Below are 19,099 nucleotides of genomic sequence, written 5' to 3' on the forward strand. Positions count from 1 at the left end.
AATGTCTCAAAATTACTAAATTTGTATTATTAATCTACTTACACTACACATAACATCCAACCACCAGATTTTATGATTCTACAAGAAATTCATTAATTATATTGAAATGTTTTATTGGTTTCAGAAACAATCATTTTTGTCGGCAAGATTAATGTAGCAGACAACTGGTTTTTCTGGGGGGGGGGGTACTTGCCCTTGGTGCCCCCCCCCCCCGGATCCGCCTATGATTCTACGTGATCTATCCCGCGCGCGCAAGCCGATCGGTCGGCCCTGTTCGTAGTTACGGTCTCATTTTTTGTCCCCCCCGTTGTTGTAGTTGTTTGGTTTTGTTTTGTTCCGTGAACGTCGTCGGGCGGCGTCCATTGTGCGCCTGCCCCGCGCCATGTTCGGCGCGGCCGAGACAATGGCGGGTTGCGGTCCAGCGTTTTCACGGGAAGATGAACTCTCCATTGTGCGGGCTTGTTCCCTCCCTCCCTCCCTTTCCCCACCCCCTGTGATCCCCCTCCCTCCCTGGCGTAGCTAACCCGACCCAATCGCAACATCCGAACACTGCTCGTGTACGCGGAAAGTAGTCCGCCATCTTGGATTGTCTTGTACTTCTCCATTGCATATTTTTGTCGTGACAACGTCTAATAAATCGATGAACGCCGGCTGCACGCACGAAAAAATTGTCACGTTACGCTCATTGTGCGCTTGCGTCGCATCTTATCTCTCTTCCACTCGATTGGAACAACCATCGATTTGACTTTTTCGAGGCACATTAAACTTGAAACACTCCCATTCGTTTCCTACTTTTCCTATCATCGTCCTATCCTTAACAGAATAACACAGATTGGAAGAAGTTAAATAGCAAACATGTATAAAAGTTATAGTTAAAATAATCTCTTCGTTAAAGTAATAAACATATTTGAATTAATGAGTGCAAATAAAAGTAAATTTATGAATTAAATTGTAGATTTAATTTCACTCCTTCTTTGTATCCATACAAAATAGTGATAATTCAATAAAAATTATTCAATTTTATTCATTTAAGTATGCAATCATTTCATCAATGTTTTGTTATGACGTTGTCACGTTAAACTATCGTCCGTAAACCGACTTTACAGGCAACAAATTTTTTAATGTTTGTAACTGCCCAAATTTAATAGACGAGTGCCTCATTTGATAGTACCTGTAACATCTGTAACCATTATGAAAATATTTTTTGTTTCATGTTGCGTGAGAAGTAATGGCCGTCATTCCATTTGTGCAGCAAAATTCTTGTAATACACCCAAACATTACTGTGTAATGCCACAAATTGTGTTTGATTTATTCCCAAAGAAAAGCCGTGCAGATTAACTGAAGTAAAAAAAAAACTGTTGATTGCCTATTATGATAAGAAATCAAGAGTAAATACTACGACACATTTATTTGTATAAATATTCAGAATTAATTTTCATAACTGTGTAAAATTTATGAAAGATTTTCATGCATGTTATTAAATGTTTTGTTTTGTACTCCGTATAAATTTTTTTTAAGAACAAAATATTTTTCTCGTGTATGTTTTTTTTTTGGAAGAGTGCAATATTTCCAGCGTCATCCAGTTGTAATGTAGGTTGTTCGCTTGCCTCCGTATTCCTGCACTGTGTCAGCCCCTCAGAACCCAGCGCAATATTGCCTGTAATTCGTCGCGATGACAGCGCCGGTGAAACTAGCGAACTATCGATCGATCGATCTATCGTCCTCGACGCGTTGCACTGGACGAGCCGCGCAGCGGCAGCATCCGTCACTGAAATTTAATTCCAGTTTGAGGTTGTGTCACGTGCTGAGATTACTCGTGTGTCGGTTAATGCAATTACATTGCATGCGTGGAGAGCATAAGTTGTTAGCTAGAGTGCTTTAGCTATATAGCACTGGATTGATCTAGTTTCTGAACTACTGAACTACGCTGTGCGACTAAAGTACTTTCCCCTCCCCAAATTCCTTTTTGCACCGGGTTTTCCATTTCCAACAAACACACACACACACCCACACAATTTGAACGCGTAAGGCATTGCGATGAAATCGGCAAGACGGAAATGTCATGCAAATTAGGACTTCTTTTTGAAATAGTTAAAACTGACATGTTTCAGTATGGCGTGGTCGTTGAAGGAAAGTTAAAAAATACACGCAAAGGCGCCGTTGGGTCTATTATTACAACAATCGACATTAACCAATGACAAAATGCATACTGTTCGCATGACCACTCGACATGGTTTTCCGTCTGATATATTAGTTAGTAGTGAGAAAATACCGGCGGGTGACGTAACCTAAACCACGTTTTAAATTCAAGTTTTGTTGGTCGCGAGCACACCATGCCTCAACACACCTGACTTAACCTGTCTTTTTTCCCGGGGCATTCGGAATGGCGCGGGTCAGAAGGGAAGCCTTCATTTCACAGACGAGAGAGCCACACCCAAAGTTCCCCGAAGTTCATGCTCTCCCTTTTTTTTTTTTTCGTTCTATCTCATTGTATAAACCGGTGTGGCATTAAATTTTGCTGTCGATTAGGATAGGTTAGCTACATTATAAATACTTTAAAACATTGTGGATGGTTGGTTATATTAGGTAAGTATAGCTACATTAAAAAATACTGTAAAAACATTTTATGGTTTGCTTAGCAAATAACTTTTTAATATGTAGCTATCCAGGGCTAGGAAACCGTTTACATGATTTCACAGTATCTTTAATGTAGCTATCCTAACCAAATCAACCGTCCGCAATGTTTTAAAGTATTTGTAATGTAGCTAACCTAACCTTTTTGACCATTAGTTATCATGAGTTACAATGAACAAAAAAAACCGAAGATGCACGATCGGGAGTTTGGCTTTCTCGTCTGTGAAAAGAGGGCTTCCCGTAGACACGAGCTAACTTCGCCGAGAGTCGCCGTGCCTTTACTCGGGGCAATTAGTCAATACGTCGCTGCTCCAGTTAATCATGTTAACGCTTCATCCGTCTCCAATGACCGCACCTTAAAGCTTAATTATTCATTCAATTCAGGAATGAATCGAATGGGTTGAGCTTAAGGTGGCCGCGTGGCCTGGCGGAGTGCAGAACTCCAGGTGTTAACACGTCGTGTACCTACAAACCGCTCAAGATTTCTTAAGTGTGTCTGTTTACGAAAAACTATATACAATTTTCGTTTTATGGTTTCGTCTTCAACGCGTATTTTCTTCTGAACAGCTTTTTTTTTTTTTAAAAAAAAAAAAGCTAAATTTGATGTTTTCATGGGCGGTTTTTGTTAAGTGGTATACACGCTAGCTTGAAAATAATACGGTCGCCTCTTGAAGTTCCGTAGGGGCGCGTTACCGACAAAAAGACGGTCGGCGGCGCGTAGAGGCGAATAAGCCGTGTCTTGTGTCGCCCTTAGCGACCCCGCGTTTCTGGAACTCGGGCACCAAGGCGATGCAAAAGGCAATGAGACGAGAACGGAGTGACTGGACGGGAGAGTGAACTGGAGTGCAACTGGCTCACGCGTGCCCCCCCCCCCCCCACAAGGGTGGGACCGGGTGGACCCCTGGCCTGGAGGGGGACCCGGGACCAGACTAATTTTATTTTAAAATGTTTTAACTATTATAATTTTTTTTATAAACTAGAAAAAAAAACATATTGAATATTTTATAAATAAAGCTTGGTTTGGACTTTCAAAATAGTAACCATCATTATATCCTGTATTTTTTTTTAGGGTAAATAACATTATAAAACGAGTGTAGGTAAGAAGTAACCATGCAATTGCAATTATAATGTAGCACGTGACTGTAAAATTGTAGTGGGGGCAGGGCCCCCACATGGCCTGTGCTACCGTTGCTATGGCAACGGGGCCCATGGGTCTAGGGGGCCTGCGAAGGAAAGAAAAAAAACTTAAAACAAAAAAGTAGACAATTTTAAATAAATCATAGAAAACAATTAAACAGTAAGGCCTAAATTTAGTTACAGATGAAATATTACACCAGAGTAATATTATTCGGAATATGCTGTGCGTACAGAACGTGTCTGAATCTACAACTGTGAGTAACAAAACCACCACCAGTTGACGTGACACCATGTTGACAGTGCAGAACACACTAATTTATTTGCCATTATTCAAAATCAATCTACGTTGACAATCGAAACGCTGACTTAAAACTAGTTTTAATGTGTTTTAAAAATAATTGTGAAAAGGTTAAAAAAAATTATAACTAAAAAAATATACATAAAGGAAAAAAAACATTCTTTTTTTATCTCTGTAAGAAAAAAAGGAGGGGGGGGCATCATGACTTCTAGCAACGGGGCCCACAGGATGATGTGGGGGGGGGGGCTGGGGGGGAGGGGGTGTCTCCGATCCTGGGTCCAGGGCCCGGGGGCCATGGACTCACAGCGAGGTGCGCCCCCCCCCCCCCCTGGTTTGAACCCCCGGGGACCACAGCTGGCGCTCAGGTGTCGCGTGGGCCGCCTGTCTCAGCAGCCAGCTTGTCGCCCCGGCAGCAAGGTCGGTGTAGGACACGGCGCAGCTACACTCCTGGACACACACTCTGAGCGCTGCTACACTCCTGGACACACACCCTGAGCGCTGCTACACTCCTGGACACACACCCTGAGCGCGACCACAGCTATGCGATACCTAGGGGGCATGCAGATTTCGCTAAAAGATTTTGAGACTAGATGAAAGTTAAAACACTATAGCACCGTCTGTGTTTCGAGATTGGGCGAGTTTCTCCCAGGTGCATATCGATTGTTATAACACCAATCACAGTGATTCAATGAGGAAGCAAACGCGTACTGATTGGCTCGGTCAAATAAGTCAGTGACTTCTCTTGCAGACGGCCGCCAAATACAAGGAAGAATCCACAGGTGCGTGTATACCTTGTTGCAGTCTAATATGCGTTCAGATCTTTTCGCGAAAAATGCATGCCCCTAGCGATACCTATTAAAAAAAATAGCGACTGATTACTGAAACGAAGCAGTAAATACTTTGTAGCTCTTCAAAACGTACGCATAATGCTAGTGGCATTTATTGTACGTATAATATTTGCTATTAGCAAATTTACTTACAGTATATTTGCGGAAGAAATGTTTTTTAAACCCGATAACAGTTCTTAATATAATAGAGTAACAACATTATTTATCTAGATTAATTATGTTTTCTAAAAGATTCTTACCTTCGACACCGAAGAATCTCACTCATAGTTTATTTTGCTGCTCGTCGGTAGTAAGAGAGGATTTTGCAGTCGGTTGGCCAACGTTACACGCGTATATCGAGAAATAAAAACAAAATAAAAAAATTAACCCCTTGAGTGGCTTTTACCGCATAGTTCTTCAACTAAGACAGCGCGGCGTGACTTATGGGTGCGAACTGGAACCGTGTTGTTCTGAGGATAATGTACAGTCCATGGCGCGGAATTTGAGCATTTACGCCCCTGGAATATGTTAAAGGTGGCAGTGAAATGCCCGGCGTGTACCTTGGTAAACGTATTGTTCGTAGGTCACGTACAGTTCCTGTCACGGTTTTTGAGCATGTAGACTCAGGGACGACGATAGTGAGCGATGGTATTGACGTGTCCGGCGTGTGTCTTGGTACACGTTCTGCATCGTGAGCACGTACAGTTCGCGGCACGGTTTTTGAGCGTGTACACCTTGGGACAGCGAATGTGAGCGTTGGTATTGACGTGCCCGGCGTGTGCCTTGGTACACGTTCTGCCCCGAGAGCACGTACAGTTTGCGGCACGGTTTTTGACCATGTACACATTGGGACAGCGATTGTGAGCGATGGTACTGACGTGCCCGGCGTGTGTCTTGGTACACGTTCTGCCCCGAGAGCACGTACAGTTCGCGGCACGGTTTTTGAGAGTGTACACCTTGGGACAGCGATTGTGAGCGGCGGTACTGACGTGCCCGGCGTGTGTCTTGTTGCAGCTGAAGGCGCGTTCGGTGACTGCGTGGAGGCATGGCGGCGACCACGGAGGCGGCGAAAGGTCCGTCTTTTGCTGGTGAAGCGCCGCCCCTCGCGTCAGGGGAACCAATCAAAAACTCCTTCCGCCGCCACGCCAGACAAGAGACCTTCAACACCAGCGGTCGTCTGCGTGGTTTGTCTTCTGAAACATTTTTCAGCAGAAGATTTTGTCCGGAAAATAATATTTTGAAAGAAAAAAAAATTGGAAAAGTCCTGTCTTCTTCGATTGTTTGATTGTTCTCACTTTGTTGGTATACATAACATTTACATTTTTCTGACACGAGTTTTGGAGTCGGGGATAATATGCCGGAATTGAGTGCAATGTTGTTTTGTGTGTGTATGCGTGTTGCGAGGGACATACCGGTATTTCTACAAGCGCAAAGTGTATTTAAAGTTGTGGCCTTGCAATGGTAATGGTTTTTTTAAGGTTTTCCACTGTATGGGGTACGATGCGCGACGGCTGTTCTTTCATCCCCGGTCATCTGGAGCACTATTTTTGAGAGGATGTGGAAGCTCTTGACATAGCTCCCATTTGTATTGTAGCTGTCGTGTGGGACAGAATCTACATGTAAATAGACGTAACGTTTGGTTGACGGGACCCTGATTGAAAAAAAAAATACTTAGTCTCGTTTACATCATATTTTTTGACGTTCAGAACCATTTCTTTGCAGGGTTACAATATGTTTAGATAGGAGGATATAAACATTTGTAAGAAATATATATTACATATATTAATACCAATACTTGCGAGGTGGTGTGTAAAGCATGCTCCCACGGTTTTTGTTTTCAAAAAAATTAATAATTTTTTAATATATTTGTGATGATTTCTTAATGTGTAGAAGTACTTCAACGTAAAAATTCACATTTTAGGCATATACTGTATAGGAGTTATACGTAATGTTCCAAGAATCTGGAGATTTTCAGTTAAAGTATTTGTATTCATAACATATTTCGCACACTGGAAGATTTTGTAAAGAAAGGAACATGTCTAGCGAGTGGAAGAGCTTACAGTTGTGTGGTTTTATTTGAAAGGCAGTATTGCTAAATACATGGGTATTAATTTTAACTGAATGTCAAGAATTTGGTTCCCAGCATTGATATGTTATACTGTACATTAAAATGTTCTTCTCAAGCTGTGAATATATATGTGCTTGCAATAACCATAGTTTGCTGGTAGTTCCAGAATAAAGGACAAGATAATTTTTTGTGCTGGTATGTGAAAGAATTTTGCGGTCCATTTGAAATTCACTTGGAAGTTAAGGTTTTTTTGTTCAATAGTGCATGCATTGTCACATTACCTGGTAAAATATTAGATTAAGTTTTCATCTGAGGTTTACTTGGTTTGTAAAGTGTAGTTTTCACTTACGAACGTATTTTCGGCAACTATTGTTCTACCACTTTTAGTTTTCGTCTTATACTTGCAGAATATTTTATGTACCCTTTTATCTCTTAAAAATGATGTAAAACTTCAATGGAATTCGGCCTGCGTTACAGTGGTTGAGTTTAAACGTTAAATGATTTTGTATGGAATGTTATGTGTGCGTGTTATAACCAAGCATTGTTTTCGTGTATGTTCTTTGTTGTTTCCTGCATATTTTTTTCCTTTTCTTTAAAGTGATCTATTAGGGGTATGAATACTCCCTGATTTCTGTTTGTTGGATTCGCTGTAGGAACACCCACCTGGTTGCAACGCGACGTAACGAATTTCCGTCCCAATTCGAATATTATATTTTAGAATTTCTCATGAACGTTTACACATAAACTTGTGTAATAAATGGATTTATAACATGTTCTTTGTCAATTTATCCTTTACATATGTGATTTGGTTGCTAAAACTAATGAAATGTAAGAAAGGAAAAATAAAATGTGTTTTTTTTTTTGTTTCGTGGTTACGTTGCGGAGGTTACAGGTTATTTTGCTACATTTTTTGTAGGTCGCAACGTTTCTGGTTTTTAACATTTATCGAACGGTATCCAAGCGGCATTCAATTGAGGAGAATGTCTGATTAAATAGATTATTGTCTCTCAATTTAGGGGAAATGTCGCGTATAGACTTACTATGCGTGTTTTCTTGTATGTACTTTCAAGTTGTAGCCTTGGGTGTGTTTCCTGCAGTGAGCTAAGACTAGCGGTAATGTGATAGCAGTTATTACATAGTGAGTTTTCGAGTTCTTGCCATTACCACTAGGATTCCCAGATGCTTCATTTACGCAACAGTACTTAAAATTTTCATGATAAAATTCGTCGGAATTAAAAGCAAGCATTTTCATCTTATCCATTCTATTAAAACTGAAATCTTGGAAACCACTTCACGGGTATTGTTGAGAGCCTATTAATGTTTTTGTATATAATATAATTCGTTGAACTAGTGATTTACCATTTTTATCTGTGGTTTCTTTAGCTAAAATAATTTCTAATTGCGAATTTCCTTGCTCCGGGTACTTATTTGAAGTTCATTTCACTGTGTTACAAATATGTTGATGGGTAATGAAAACCCTGGTAATTTCACGGTGCTGATAAACGTAAATATTTAATGAAGCACAACAGTAACTCCTAGGCCTAGTTATATGTTTTCTCTGCCAGGTTTTTTTTTCTGAAGACCACACTACCTATATATCAATGTAATATTTTTAATATAGTTTTGTGTAAACAATTACAAACAATTATTTTAAATGCCTAGGCGTCACTAAGCCATATAAATAAATACAGTAAAATTGCCGAACCCTTCATAGTAATCAACTGTAAAATTTATATATAGGCTATTAAAAAATTTTAATGTTATTCTTTTTAAAATTGAATATTATTGTAAGTTAGGTAAGTTTATTTTGTGAACTAGATAAAACTTTTTGTTTCTCGAAAGACTTTGTGGTCCCTAAACTTTATTCTCCAAAACTTTTTTATTATATTAATAAAAAGGTTATGACTTGTTTTGTACAGTTCTGTTCAAAATGGTTTCCACGATGAAAAAAATAAGGAAAAAAACATTCACATAAATGATTTTGTTTAATTTAATGCTTGTTTTAATATTCTGATTTTGAAACTATTTATTTTATTTTTAGTGAATGGTATTTCATGGATTAGAACCGTGGTTTGAATCTCTTACTGGTATACGCCTTGTTTTAACTTGTTAACAGTGGCGGACCAGCACATGCGTATTGCTATTGGGCAAGTAGGCGATATGGGGGTAAATATATGACGGAGCAGCCAACCCCTAGAGTAGCGTTCAAGGATGTTCAGGCCGTGGAGATTATAAGCTGCGGAGCGAGTGTTTCCTGTTCATCGAGCATGTATCGCGCTGCATGTCTTCGCATTAACAATACTGTGTGCTGTGAGACAAACAATATTGTTATGTCACCACTAAGTTAAAATGACAAGCTCTTTAGAGACGTGGGCGGCCGCGTTAGCTATCGCTCATGTTGTGAGGAGGGGGGGGGGGTTTAGAGTTTTAATGCCTTAGCACGAGTCAAAGTTATAATAACCTAATTGTTTTTTTCCCCAAGTGGAGTTCCAGTCTGCTTATGCCTTTGCACATGACCGTGAGACGTAGAACCAAATAAAAACAAAACGTTGCTTGCAAACCATCCAACCCCCCCCCCCCCTTTTAATGACAACTGTGCAAATTTATTTTAGTTTGACACTTATGCCAGTAGAAATATTTTTTAGGGCACTGTCCGCCCCCCCCCAAAAAAAAAGACAGCGTCTCAAAAAGAAAGTGAAAGAAGCTTATGTTTCTGGTGTAGAGACGAAGACCATAAAGCACGATTAGAGATGCCACGGCGGATATAATAAAAAATTACTCTAATTAACAAAAAAATATTGTGGGCCTTAAATAACCTGCCCCCTGGCTTGAGAAGATTGCGTTTTAGGACCGTGAGGTGTCTCGTGGACAGCATCTGTTCTGTTTAGAAAAAAAAGAAATATAAGGGAAAACATTATGCGCAATGTGTAAAGATGTCACCTGGGAATCTTAGCCGAACTTTTATTTCATAAAGACTGATCTCTGTGGCAGGCATTGAAAGAGCGTTTAATTGATCTCATGTGGCTAGATTTGTAGCTGGTCAAGCACTGGAAGAATTCTTGTGTTTTCAACATGTTTTATATATAAATATGGATTTCTAAAGGAAGGTTTCTGTTGCTTTCTACCGTCTTACAAATTGACGTGTGACTGGATTGTGAGTTGTCGCTGTTTCATACGGAGTGTGCATTTTTTGATAGGTATAAGCGAATGGAGTGGTTTTTGAATTCTAAAATATTATGTTAGGTGCAGTATGATTGTAATAACGGTGGATGAAGTGTACTTTTTATAGTGTACTTTTTTTCTGAGTGGGTTGCAATCCACTTTCTGCCACGTTAACCTGTCTGTAACCTGTATATTGATAACTTTTGCCTAGAGATAACATTTGCTGACTTGTATGTAAAAAAAAAAAAGAAAATCAAGCAAGTAAGTTTCTAGCACTTTTGTCGTTGGGCACTTGAACTGAATTTGCATGTTCCCAAAAAAACTTCATTATGTAAAAAAATTAATAATACTATATATATATTGTAGTCGCTAAGACTAAGTTAGAAGAATTTTTTTGATGAAAAGTAAAATAAAAATATGACTCGATGGAAAAATTATTCATTCAATGTAGAGAAGTTAAAAAAACGTAATTAAAAAATGTTGTGTAGGTAAATGTAACTTTTTGAAAATAGGTATATTATATGCACAGCATAATACTTTTAACTGTTTGGAAGGTTTTGAGGGAAGAAAAGGAATTTTCGGTCTCAACAGCGGGTGTTATATGCTCTTGGGGAAGTCGGGAAAAAAAAACTTATTGTAAAAATTGTGAAAACCAGGTTGGGCATCATACAGCACTTATTTTCTGTTCCTACTCGTCCATGTTTGGCAGTCAGGTATACTGCGAAAAAAAAAATATATCAAGGTGATTTAACTAAACAGTTTCAACTCGTCCTGTTGGTAAAGCTGTCTCAGCCAGGGATTAATTACTTCAGTATGGTGCTAGTTGCACGGAGTCTTTTCCCACTGCGTGCGTTTCCGCAACCACTCGACGATATCGACAGCGAAACAAAACAATTCAAATACATACACAGTTTTCTAATGACAACAGCTTTTTTAATCAAGTGCTGCTGTGATATGTATAGCACTTTGTCCCTGCCTGCCCTCGAATTTTGAAGGGGAAAGATCCAAAACACTTTAATGTCTATAGGAATTGCCAAGAAATTTGTTATTTAATTTTTACTCTTCCTTAACGTTTCTGATGTAAGTTATGTACATGTATAGACACACGCGTGATCGTTACTTTTAATGTTGAACTTGAGACTTTGAAAATTTCGGCATAGAAACTATAATGACACACAAACAATACCTTCTTTTTTCATTTGAAATTTGTAAAATCGTTTCTACATAATATTCTGAATACGATGCTAGCAAAAAAATGTTAACACACAGTTATTATTACATGAATTAAACTGCTCGTGTATCTACATACACAGTAAATTATGTTAACATGTTTTAGATTAATGGTACACACTTGCGAAATTTGTTTTTATGTATATTCTTTGTATGCCCAATATGCCAGTCTCGTTGAATTTTAAGTTTTATATAATTTTTGTGGAGGATTTCCAAAATCGCGTGTGTGATGCAAAACAAAAAAGTGAATTATTTTAGGATAAAATAATAAAGTACAAAACTACCAATCTACCTCACAATTTTCTTGAGCACCGACTTCATCCAGCATGCTGTACCGTGGCTTGTAGTTTGTTCCTCTCCTTGAAAACGATCCTTAAAAAAGTGCAGCCGGGAAAAAAAGTTTCCTTTAATACAGCCACAGTATCTCTTATTCAGATTGAAAAAAATTGTAGTGTCACTTCCTGGTTGGATATAATATTTTTAACTAACGTAAAAGTACAGACTCGCTAGTTAAAATCCTTCACCACTTAAATTGTAACCTGGCTCATACCAAGCAGTTGAAAAAAAAAAACGAAAAAATAATAATTTTTAATTGAACTAATATACTTACTGTTATTTTTTTTAGTAGTACCAAGTTATGGGGAACAATATTTTGAGGTGTGTATAGAGCGATGGGTTTGTAGTAGTCAGTCAGTGCCATTCAAATGAGGCGCGAATTACGAAAATAGCGATGTTGCGTGGGGGCACCTGAGTGTACAAAAAATAAAAAAATAAATAAAAACAAAACATTGCTGCTTTTCATTTTATTTTTATTTTACGAAACTGTGAATGTTGCATATATGACTGTTCTTGTGGGGTAGCGACTCACAAGGTTTTTAAGTATGGCGTTGACATGCATGCTCCTTGGTAACTAGAATAATAAATTGTGTGTTGACAAGAGGTTTATGAAGGTATGGTGAAAAGATGGTTGATTTTAACAAGAACTATTTGCAATTAGTCTGCTGCTTTATTTGTTGAATGATTCATTGTTCTTTTGATAAAAAAAATGAAAATATTGATTGTTTAGTATGTAGGTTTTCATATTACACTCAACTAGTGATATAATTATTAAATAACAGATAACTGAAATACCTGTTGTATTCACGTCTTTATTTTTCCCAGAAGGGGAAGGTAAAATAACTATATCAAATGAAATTATAAATCTGTGTATCTGATTTCTTTATTTCTACCCATCCTGTATCGCAGTAAAGGCTACACGAGACAGAAGTGTTGTGATCCGTGTATTTTTGTTACATAAAAAACACTACTTATTCAGAGATCTATAGAACATTTTTTTTGTGTTCAAGTGAATAAATAAATAAATACATATATAAATAAAATAAATTAAATTGGTAGGCTATTTAAAGCTCCGTCTTTTATGCACTACACAATTAATTTTATGTACAAATGTGCCAGAAAATGGTATTTGGAATAAATACAATTCACTGTTTCCTGTGATGGTTGTAGCTCAGCAGATTGAAGAATGGAGGGAAGGCGAGATCCTCATTAACTAATCTGCTTATGTTGAACAATAGATAATGAAAAATTTAAACATTGTTTCTGTTTGCGGTGGGTTCAAGAACTCCTTGTAGGGAAATAAATACATCTTAGTATTTTTTTAATACCTACCGAATATAGAATTATACCACCACTGACTTTATTGAACAGCAAGTTTCTTGCTTGCGTAATCAATTGGTAACTTTAATTTTCAATTTTAATTGGAGAAAAAAAATTGTATTTTTGCTGATTGGAATGTTTTGCACTGTTTGCCATGGAAAAATTCTTAAAATAAAAAAATTTAAAAAAATATAAAAATCAAAAACTCACAGAAAACTATACTGATCAGCCAATGTTGGACAAACGGAACCAACGAAGAAACTAAGCAAGTATTATGGAAAACACAACGACGACAGCACGGACAAAAAATTTCCAACCTCTAAATATCAGACAGCACAAGAACTCCGTTGAAGGAACTTAGTCATGAAAAATATTATCACAACACAGACGAACACAGTGGGCCAACAAAGACGAGACAGATTAAATGCAAGCAGACAACAAACCTGGTCATCGCAGCAAACATATAAGCACAGCGATGAAGATAAACAAGTACTGTGGACAACACGACGGTAGCACTGACGAACACAGAAGGTTTCCAATGACAAAAGTTGCGTCGTTTCGGGAACTGACATCTGTTCCCGTCCTCAGGCACAAACAGACTGATGAAATAAAACTGCATTATATCAAAATTCCCAATTGCATGAATCATTTAAAGAATGAATTTTTGCTCTTGTGGCAGATTCAAAACATCATTTACCACTTTTAGGTGTTTAATTCAAAATACAATTTTAACAACCATCCTGAAGAATGGACTAGGTGAAATGAGGGATAGAGATACATCAACGAAGGATGTAAGATTGGGGGTAAATTGGAGCACTCCGAAAAAAAAAACCTTTCCTCAAAGGAATTGTGAGTCCGTGTAGTTTCTAGCCCTCTGGGGCATGAGATAATAGCACTTTCAGCTGATGCCACCGGAGCTAACAGTCGAGGCAATTATGCACTTCTAATAACCACACAGAACACATTCACGTCGAGATTTAAAGTGTCTGTAGGAGAAGCGAAGGTGTTGGGGGCGTTAATTGCTCGGCTCTTAAGAGCTGGGAGTGTTTTTCAATAATGGAACTTGCAGTACGCCGAGCTAGAACTGCAGGGAGTCAAACGTGCGGTCTCCCTTGAGGCGCACAACACTGCGGGGAGAGATGATAAAATGTCATCTTCCACTGTCGTTTCATCGTCCCTCTTTCACGCTCTGCTAGTCTTCCTTTCTTTCTCCCTCACCCTCCGCCCCCGCGCCTTTTAAGGCGGCCCGGGTTCGACTCCCGACAGAGTCAGTTCAGGATTTCTCTCAAGTGGGAAACATGGCTGTCGTTTTCGTGAGCAATTAGATTTTTCCTTTAGCTCTCCCATTTTTCTCTTATTTCATTCCGTTGTCAATGTCGATTAATATATATTTTTTAATTCAACTCTCTAGCCCTGGGCTACGTGGGCGTAAGATATGACTGACAAATTTCGTAGACTACAAAAAGTGTAAAATATGAGACTTGAAAAATAATCAATGCAACATCTACTAAGTTTCTGAAAACGGTATGTTTATAATGGATATATGTCCTAATTACCTAATTTTGTATGTAAAATATTCTTATCAAAACTTATTGGAACTCTGAATGGTATAGGATTTAGTCAAATAACATAAATAAAAATAAGTTTGGTTCCCTTTCTTTTTTAAATAATTTTTCTATATTGTAATTTGACAATGTAACAGCATTAAAACTATGTGTTTTTTTATCCATTGAACCCTGAACACTATATTATTTCAATGAAAATGGTACTTGAAATAAAACGTACACTTAAATATTGGTAAGTATGCGGATACAACACAAACAATGCTTGGTATGCTTATTGCTGTTAGGTAGGATGGGTAAAGGGGGCGGAGAGGGAAGGGGCTAACCAAAATGGACGACTTGAAATGGAACTAAGCCAAGCAGTTCAAGTAACGCCGCTTGAAGCGCCACTGTCAACTGTGGAACACAAAATGTAAATAAAGATCGAAGGCTTTTCACGGCCATTGTCTGCATTTTATTGGCTTCTGGGTTGCAAGACAATTACCTGACACGGCCTACACCCAGAAGCGAAGAAAATACAAAATGTAAACATTAGCCGATTATGAAATAAGCTATACTGGAAGGAAAAAAACACAACGGCTACCAAAATAAAGTGAATTAATTTTCACTGGTTTGTTTGCCTGATAATAGCTGATGTAGAGACCGGCAAAATTCCCGGATTCATTTCGTGATATGCTACAATTCAAATAATTATACCTTAGCGCTGCTTCTGCAATTGGTTCACTGTTAATCTGGAGTAATGAGGGCCAATTAGAGACCCTCACTCATAGAAGTGTTGAATCACAGACACTCGGTCGAGACGACTCACAAGTCAGCAGCCCATGGACAGGTGGCATTTGCCCGAGTGTGTAGAGTGTAGTAGAGTCTATCCTGGAGGTAATTGAATCCGCGAATTTTGCAGGTCTCTTCAGTGATGCATAGAGACCAGAAAAATTCGCGGGTTCACTGACCTGTAGGATGAACTCCATAGTTCTACATACACTCGGTCAAATGTCACCCACTCATTGGCTCCTGTCTTGTGAGGCGTCCCAACGTAGCAGCCTGTGATTCGATAAAGCTTTGGTTGGGTGTTTCTCATTGGCCCAGAGTCATCCAGGTGAGTTGTGAGCCAATAGCAGAGGCAGCACTAAGGTATAACTATTTGTATTTTAGCATATCGCGAAATGAATTCGCGAATTTTTCCGGTCTCTAGTGATGCATCACTTCTCAGTCACTGTAGCTGTGCAAGTAATGTATATAATGAAAGCTTCTATCTAGCGGGCGGACCAGAAACTACGTCAAAAAACTAGGTTTCAGTCTCGGCAATGCAAGTCCCTCCCCCACGGAGCCAACGGCCACTAACGGGCGAAATGCGATGCGTCCCGGCCTCCCCTGGCTGGTCGAGAACAATCGATATTTGAGCCGTGACGTCACTGGCCAATTATACGTCCGCGCGTGACGCAGCATCGGCCCTTTGAAAGAAAAAAAAAGGGGGGGGGGGTTGGCCACACAGGCTTGAAGAGTGTCACGCATACCAGCTTTATCATAACTATTTAGAAGGACCATGTATTTTTGGCTTTAAAACTTTGCAGCATTGTGGGTGTTTCGTGGTTGGCTGGGTTTCTTTCAGGTGTATATCCACTGTCAGCACACCAATCATAGCCATAGACGGCCGCCAATTACAAGGGAACAATCTCTAGCGCAGGCATACTTTATCGCAGTCTAATGAACGATCACGTTTTTTTTTTTCCATCACGGAAAACACATACCCCTACCTATCAGCTTTGTGTATTCTATTTAGCGGCGTCATTTTCATCACGAAGAACCGATAAAATAATATTTTGCAATTATTTATGCGTACACCGTAAAAACATTATATTTGGCAACTTTCTTGAAAATATGAAATTTAATCTATATACACACACACATTATATATATGAAACCGTACTAAATATTCTCCCTTGGTTTAGGGAAAACATTAAAAGCATAAGAATTATAACATATCACCATGTATATTGTCATAACTTTTTTGCAGTGTATAGTGTTTTAAAAAATGCTCTTTTAAGTTTTTTTTAAAGATAAACATAAAATATTACAGTTAAATAATTACCTAACTAAAATTAACATTTTTAATTTTTTTTTGAACAGACTTAAAAGTATAAAATCTATTCTACCCCAGTTAAGACTTATAAGCTCCCATAAATTTTTCTAAAAATTTGTGATTATTTTTAACACCTATGAAATAACTTGAAATATTTAAAACCAATAACGTGGGGCGCATGCGATCGATAATAGTAAGGAGTTTAGGGTGTAGCTGTCGAGCAACTCACACAGTGCAATACAATTATTGGTAGTAAACTATTCATGCATCAATTGTCTACTGCATGCGCGCCACGTTTTTTAGTTTTTTTTTTTAAATCTTACAAGTTATTTCATAGTTGTTAAAAATTCAACAATCACAAATTTTTTGAGAACAATTTGTATGGGGTTAAAAATATTTACGAAGCTATTAAAAATTATTTTGTACTTTTTAGTCCGATTTAATTTTTTTTAAAAACTGTTATTTTTCATTTAATTATTTTCTGGTTTTCAGTCTTGTATGTATGAAATTTTGTAATTAATTTAATTTTTGGTACAGATTAAGTATCTCATTTTATTCATAACCCCATACAGATTGTAATTAAAATTTGTGATTGTGAATTTTAAATACCTATAAATATACTTCCATGGTTAAAAACTAAAAATGAGGAGCGCTTGCAATAGACAATAGTAAAGGAGACAGGCTGTGACAGACGCACCAAACGACAGTGCGTGTCAAATTCAATGCAACGCCATCTATTGACGAGGTTATAAACTAAAATGTCGTCAGCGCCGTTGGTTTTGCTAAGCGACGCCCCTCGCCAAGGAGAAGGATACGAAGTTGCCAGATATTACTATATGACCGTGTGGCGGACATTTCTCCTAGCGCTGTAGGCGTGATACAGGCACCGCCTTAGAGTGTTGCGTTATGTGACCCGCAACACTGGACTGTTATGATCGTAGCCTAATGCTACGAATCCGAAGGGCTTTGCTAAACAAAAAACAAACAAGTTTGTAACGAACATACAAACAAACTGAAAAGAAAGTGAGTTACTATTGCATTGTCATCCAGTTCAGAGCTATGTTCGAAGATTGAAGTCTCTAGCTTATGGGAAGTTGGCTTAAAACCGATTGCAAAATGTGTACCAGACAGAGAAGAAAGCGAGTTAATAAAAAAAAAGTTTTAGAATATAAATCAACGCACTTTAAAACTTCTTAAACTTTTCAAACACGTAATACATCAATAAAGTCAATTATTTCCAAGGCATCCATCTATTCATACGTGCTGATCAGACCCTCTACCTTCAAAGATGAAGTCCCCTGTGTATTTAGGACTGCGAGAAGTGATACGTCGCCATTAGTAATTGCAGTACCTAAATTTAAGAACTTTTCACCAAAGAATACACCCAAAATTCACCAAGGCTTTTTCGTAGTTCTAGATAACTGGATCTTCTCAGAAATTACGCCCGACCCTGTCTTCTGAATTCTGTGTGTTTTTTTTTTTTTTTTTTTTGTGATCTGAATTTTTTTTCGGAAGTTTTGTTAAATATTCCAAGAAGATTTTGTTGATAAAATCTCTGGATAATTTGTAGGTAGTACGTTTCGTATTTCTAATTATTTTTTGTTTTTGCAGTGTATGGTTTGCAGTTTGTGGGGTTGTTGACGTACGAGTGAGACAAACCTAATAATTAATTGACCCCGAGTCACCATGGGAAAAATCTGTGTTCGTTCATATTATATAATATATTGCTGTTGTAAGATTGACTCATAGGTATGTGACATAAATACATTATCGCCAAAAGATTTTTTTCTGGGACGCTATGATTTCGCACGTCCAGGTGATCGTAACTGAAACGAAATGTTTGTTAGGTTGTGCCAGCAACAAATAAAATACTTTAAAAATCGTGAGAACGCATGGAGATATTAGTGCATTGAATGGGTGTGTGTTATTTATTTGAAATACAGACTAATTCAAAAACAAGTTTGTGTAATAGTTAGAAGGAATCGTAAAATGCCATCATGAAGACAAGTGAGCAATGTTAAACAAAGATGTTAAGGAACACTCCAGAAAGGAATAAGCGTTAAACCTTCATTTAAACAAAATAATTTTATTTGCTAATAAAATTGGAAATAACTCTCCCGATCGTTTTCATTTGGACTTTCAATATTAACATAGCAAAGAATGCACACGCTCAGGGGCGTAGCCAGGGGGGTATTTTAGGGGTTCAACCCCCCCCCCCCCCCGCCCTTTAGCTCCAAATATTTAATTTCTTATTCATCACTCAAACAAATTTCATATTAAAATTAATAAAACTTTTACCATTACAATATTTAAATTTAAGTACCGAAAACTGCTAAAATAGCACTATTTTATACCTTAAAATCCAAATTTTCCCGGGGGAGGACCACCGGACCCCCCCGCTTTAATAGGGGGGGGGGGATGCTTCTTAACACCCCCCATACACA

The 19,099-nt window shown here is 38.1% G+C and overlaps 1 protein-coding gene across 4 annotated transcripts in view; it reads left to right on the top strand.

Annotated features, from left to right (window-relative positions):
• Positions 1-12,564, top strand: part of LOC134542423 (angiomotin) — a 189,828-nt gene extending 177,264 nt beyond the window's left edge. For all 4 annotated transcript variants that reach the window (XM_063386641.1, XM_063386643.1, XM_063386642.1 and 1 more), the window contains one exon: positions 5,912-12,564. In XM_063386641.1, the coding sequence (XP_063242711.1) occupies positions 5,912-5,989 (78 nt within the window). In that variant the 3' untranslated portion in view covers positions 5,990-12,564. The remainder of the gene's footprint in view (positions 1-5,911) is intronic.
• Positions 12,565-19,099: the final 6,535 nt, after the last annotated feature.

The sequence above is a fragment of the Bacillus rossius genome, assembly GCF_032445375.1.
Source record: "Bacillus rossius redtenbacheri isolate Brsri chromosome 4 unlocalized genomic scaffold, Brsri_v3 Brsri_v3_scf4_2, whole genome shotgun sequence".
NCBI lineage: Eukaryota > Metazoa > Arthropoda > Insecta > Phasmatodea > Bacillidae > Bacillus > Bacillus rossius.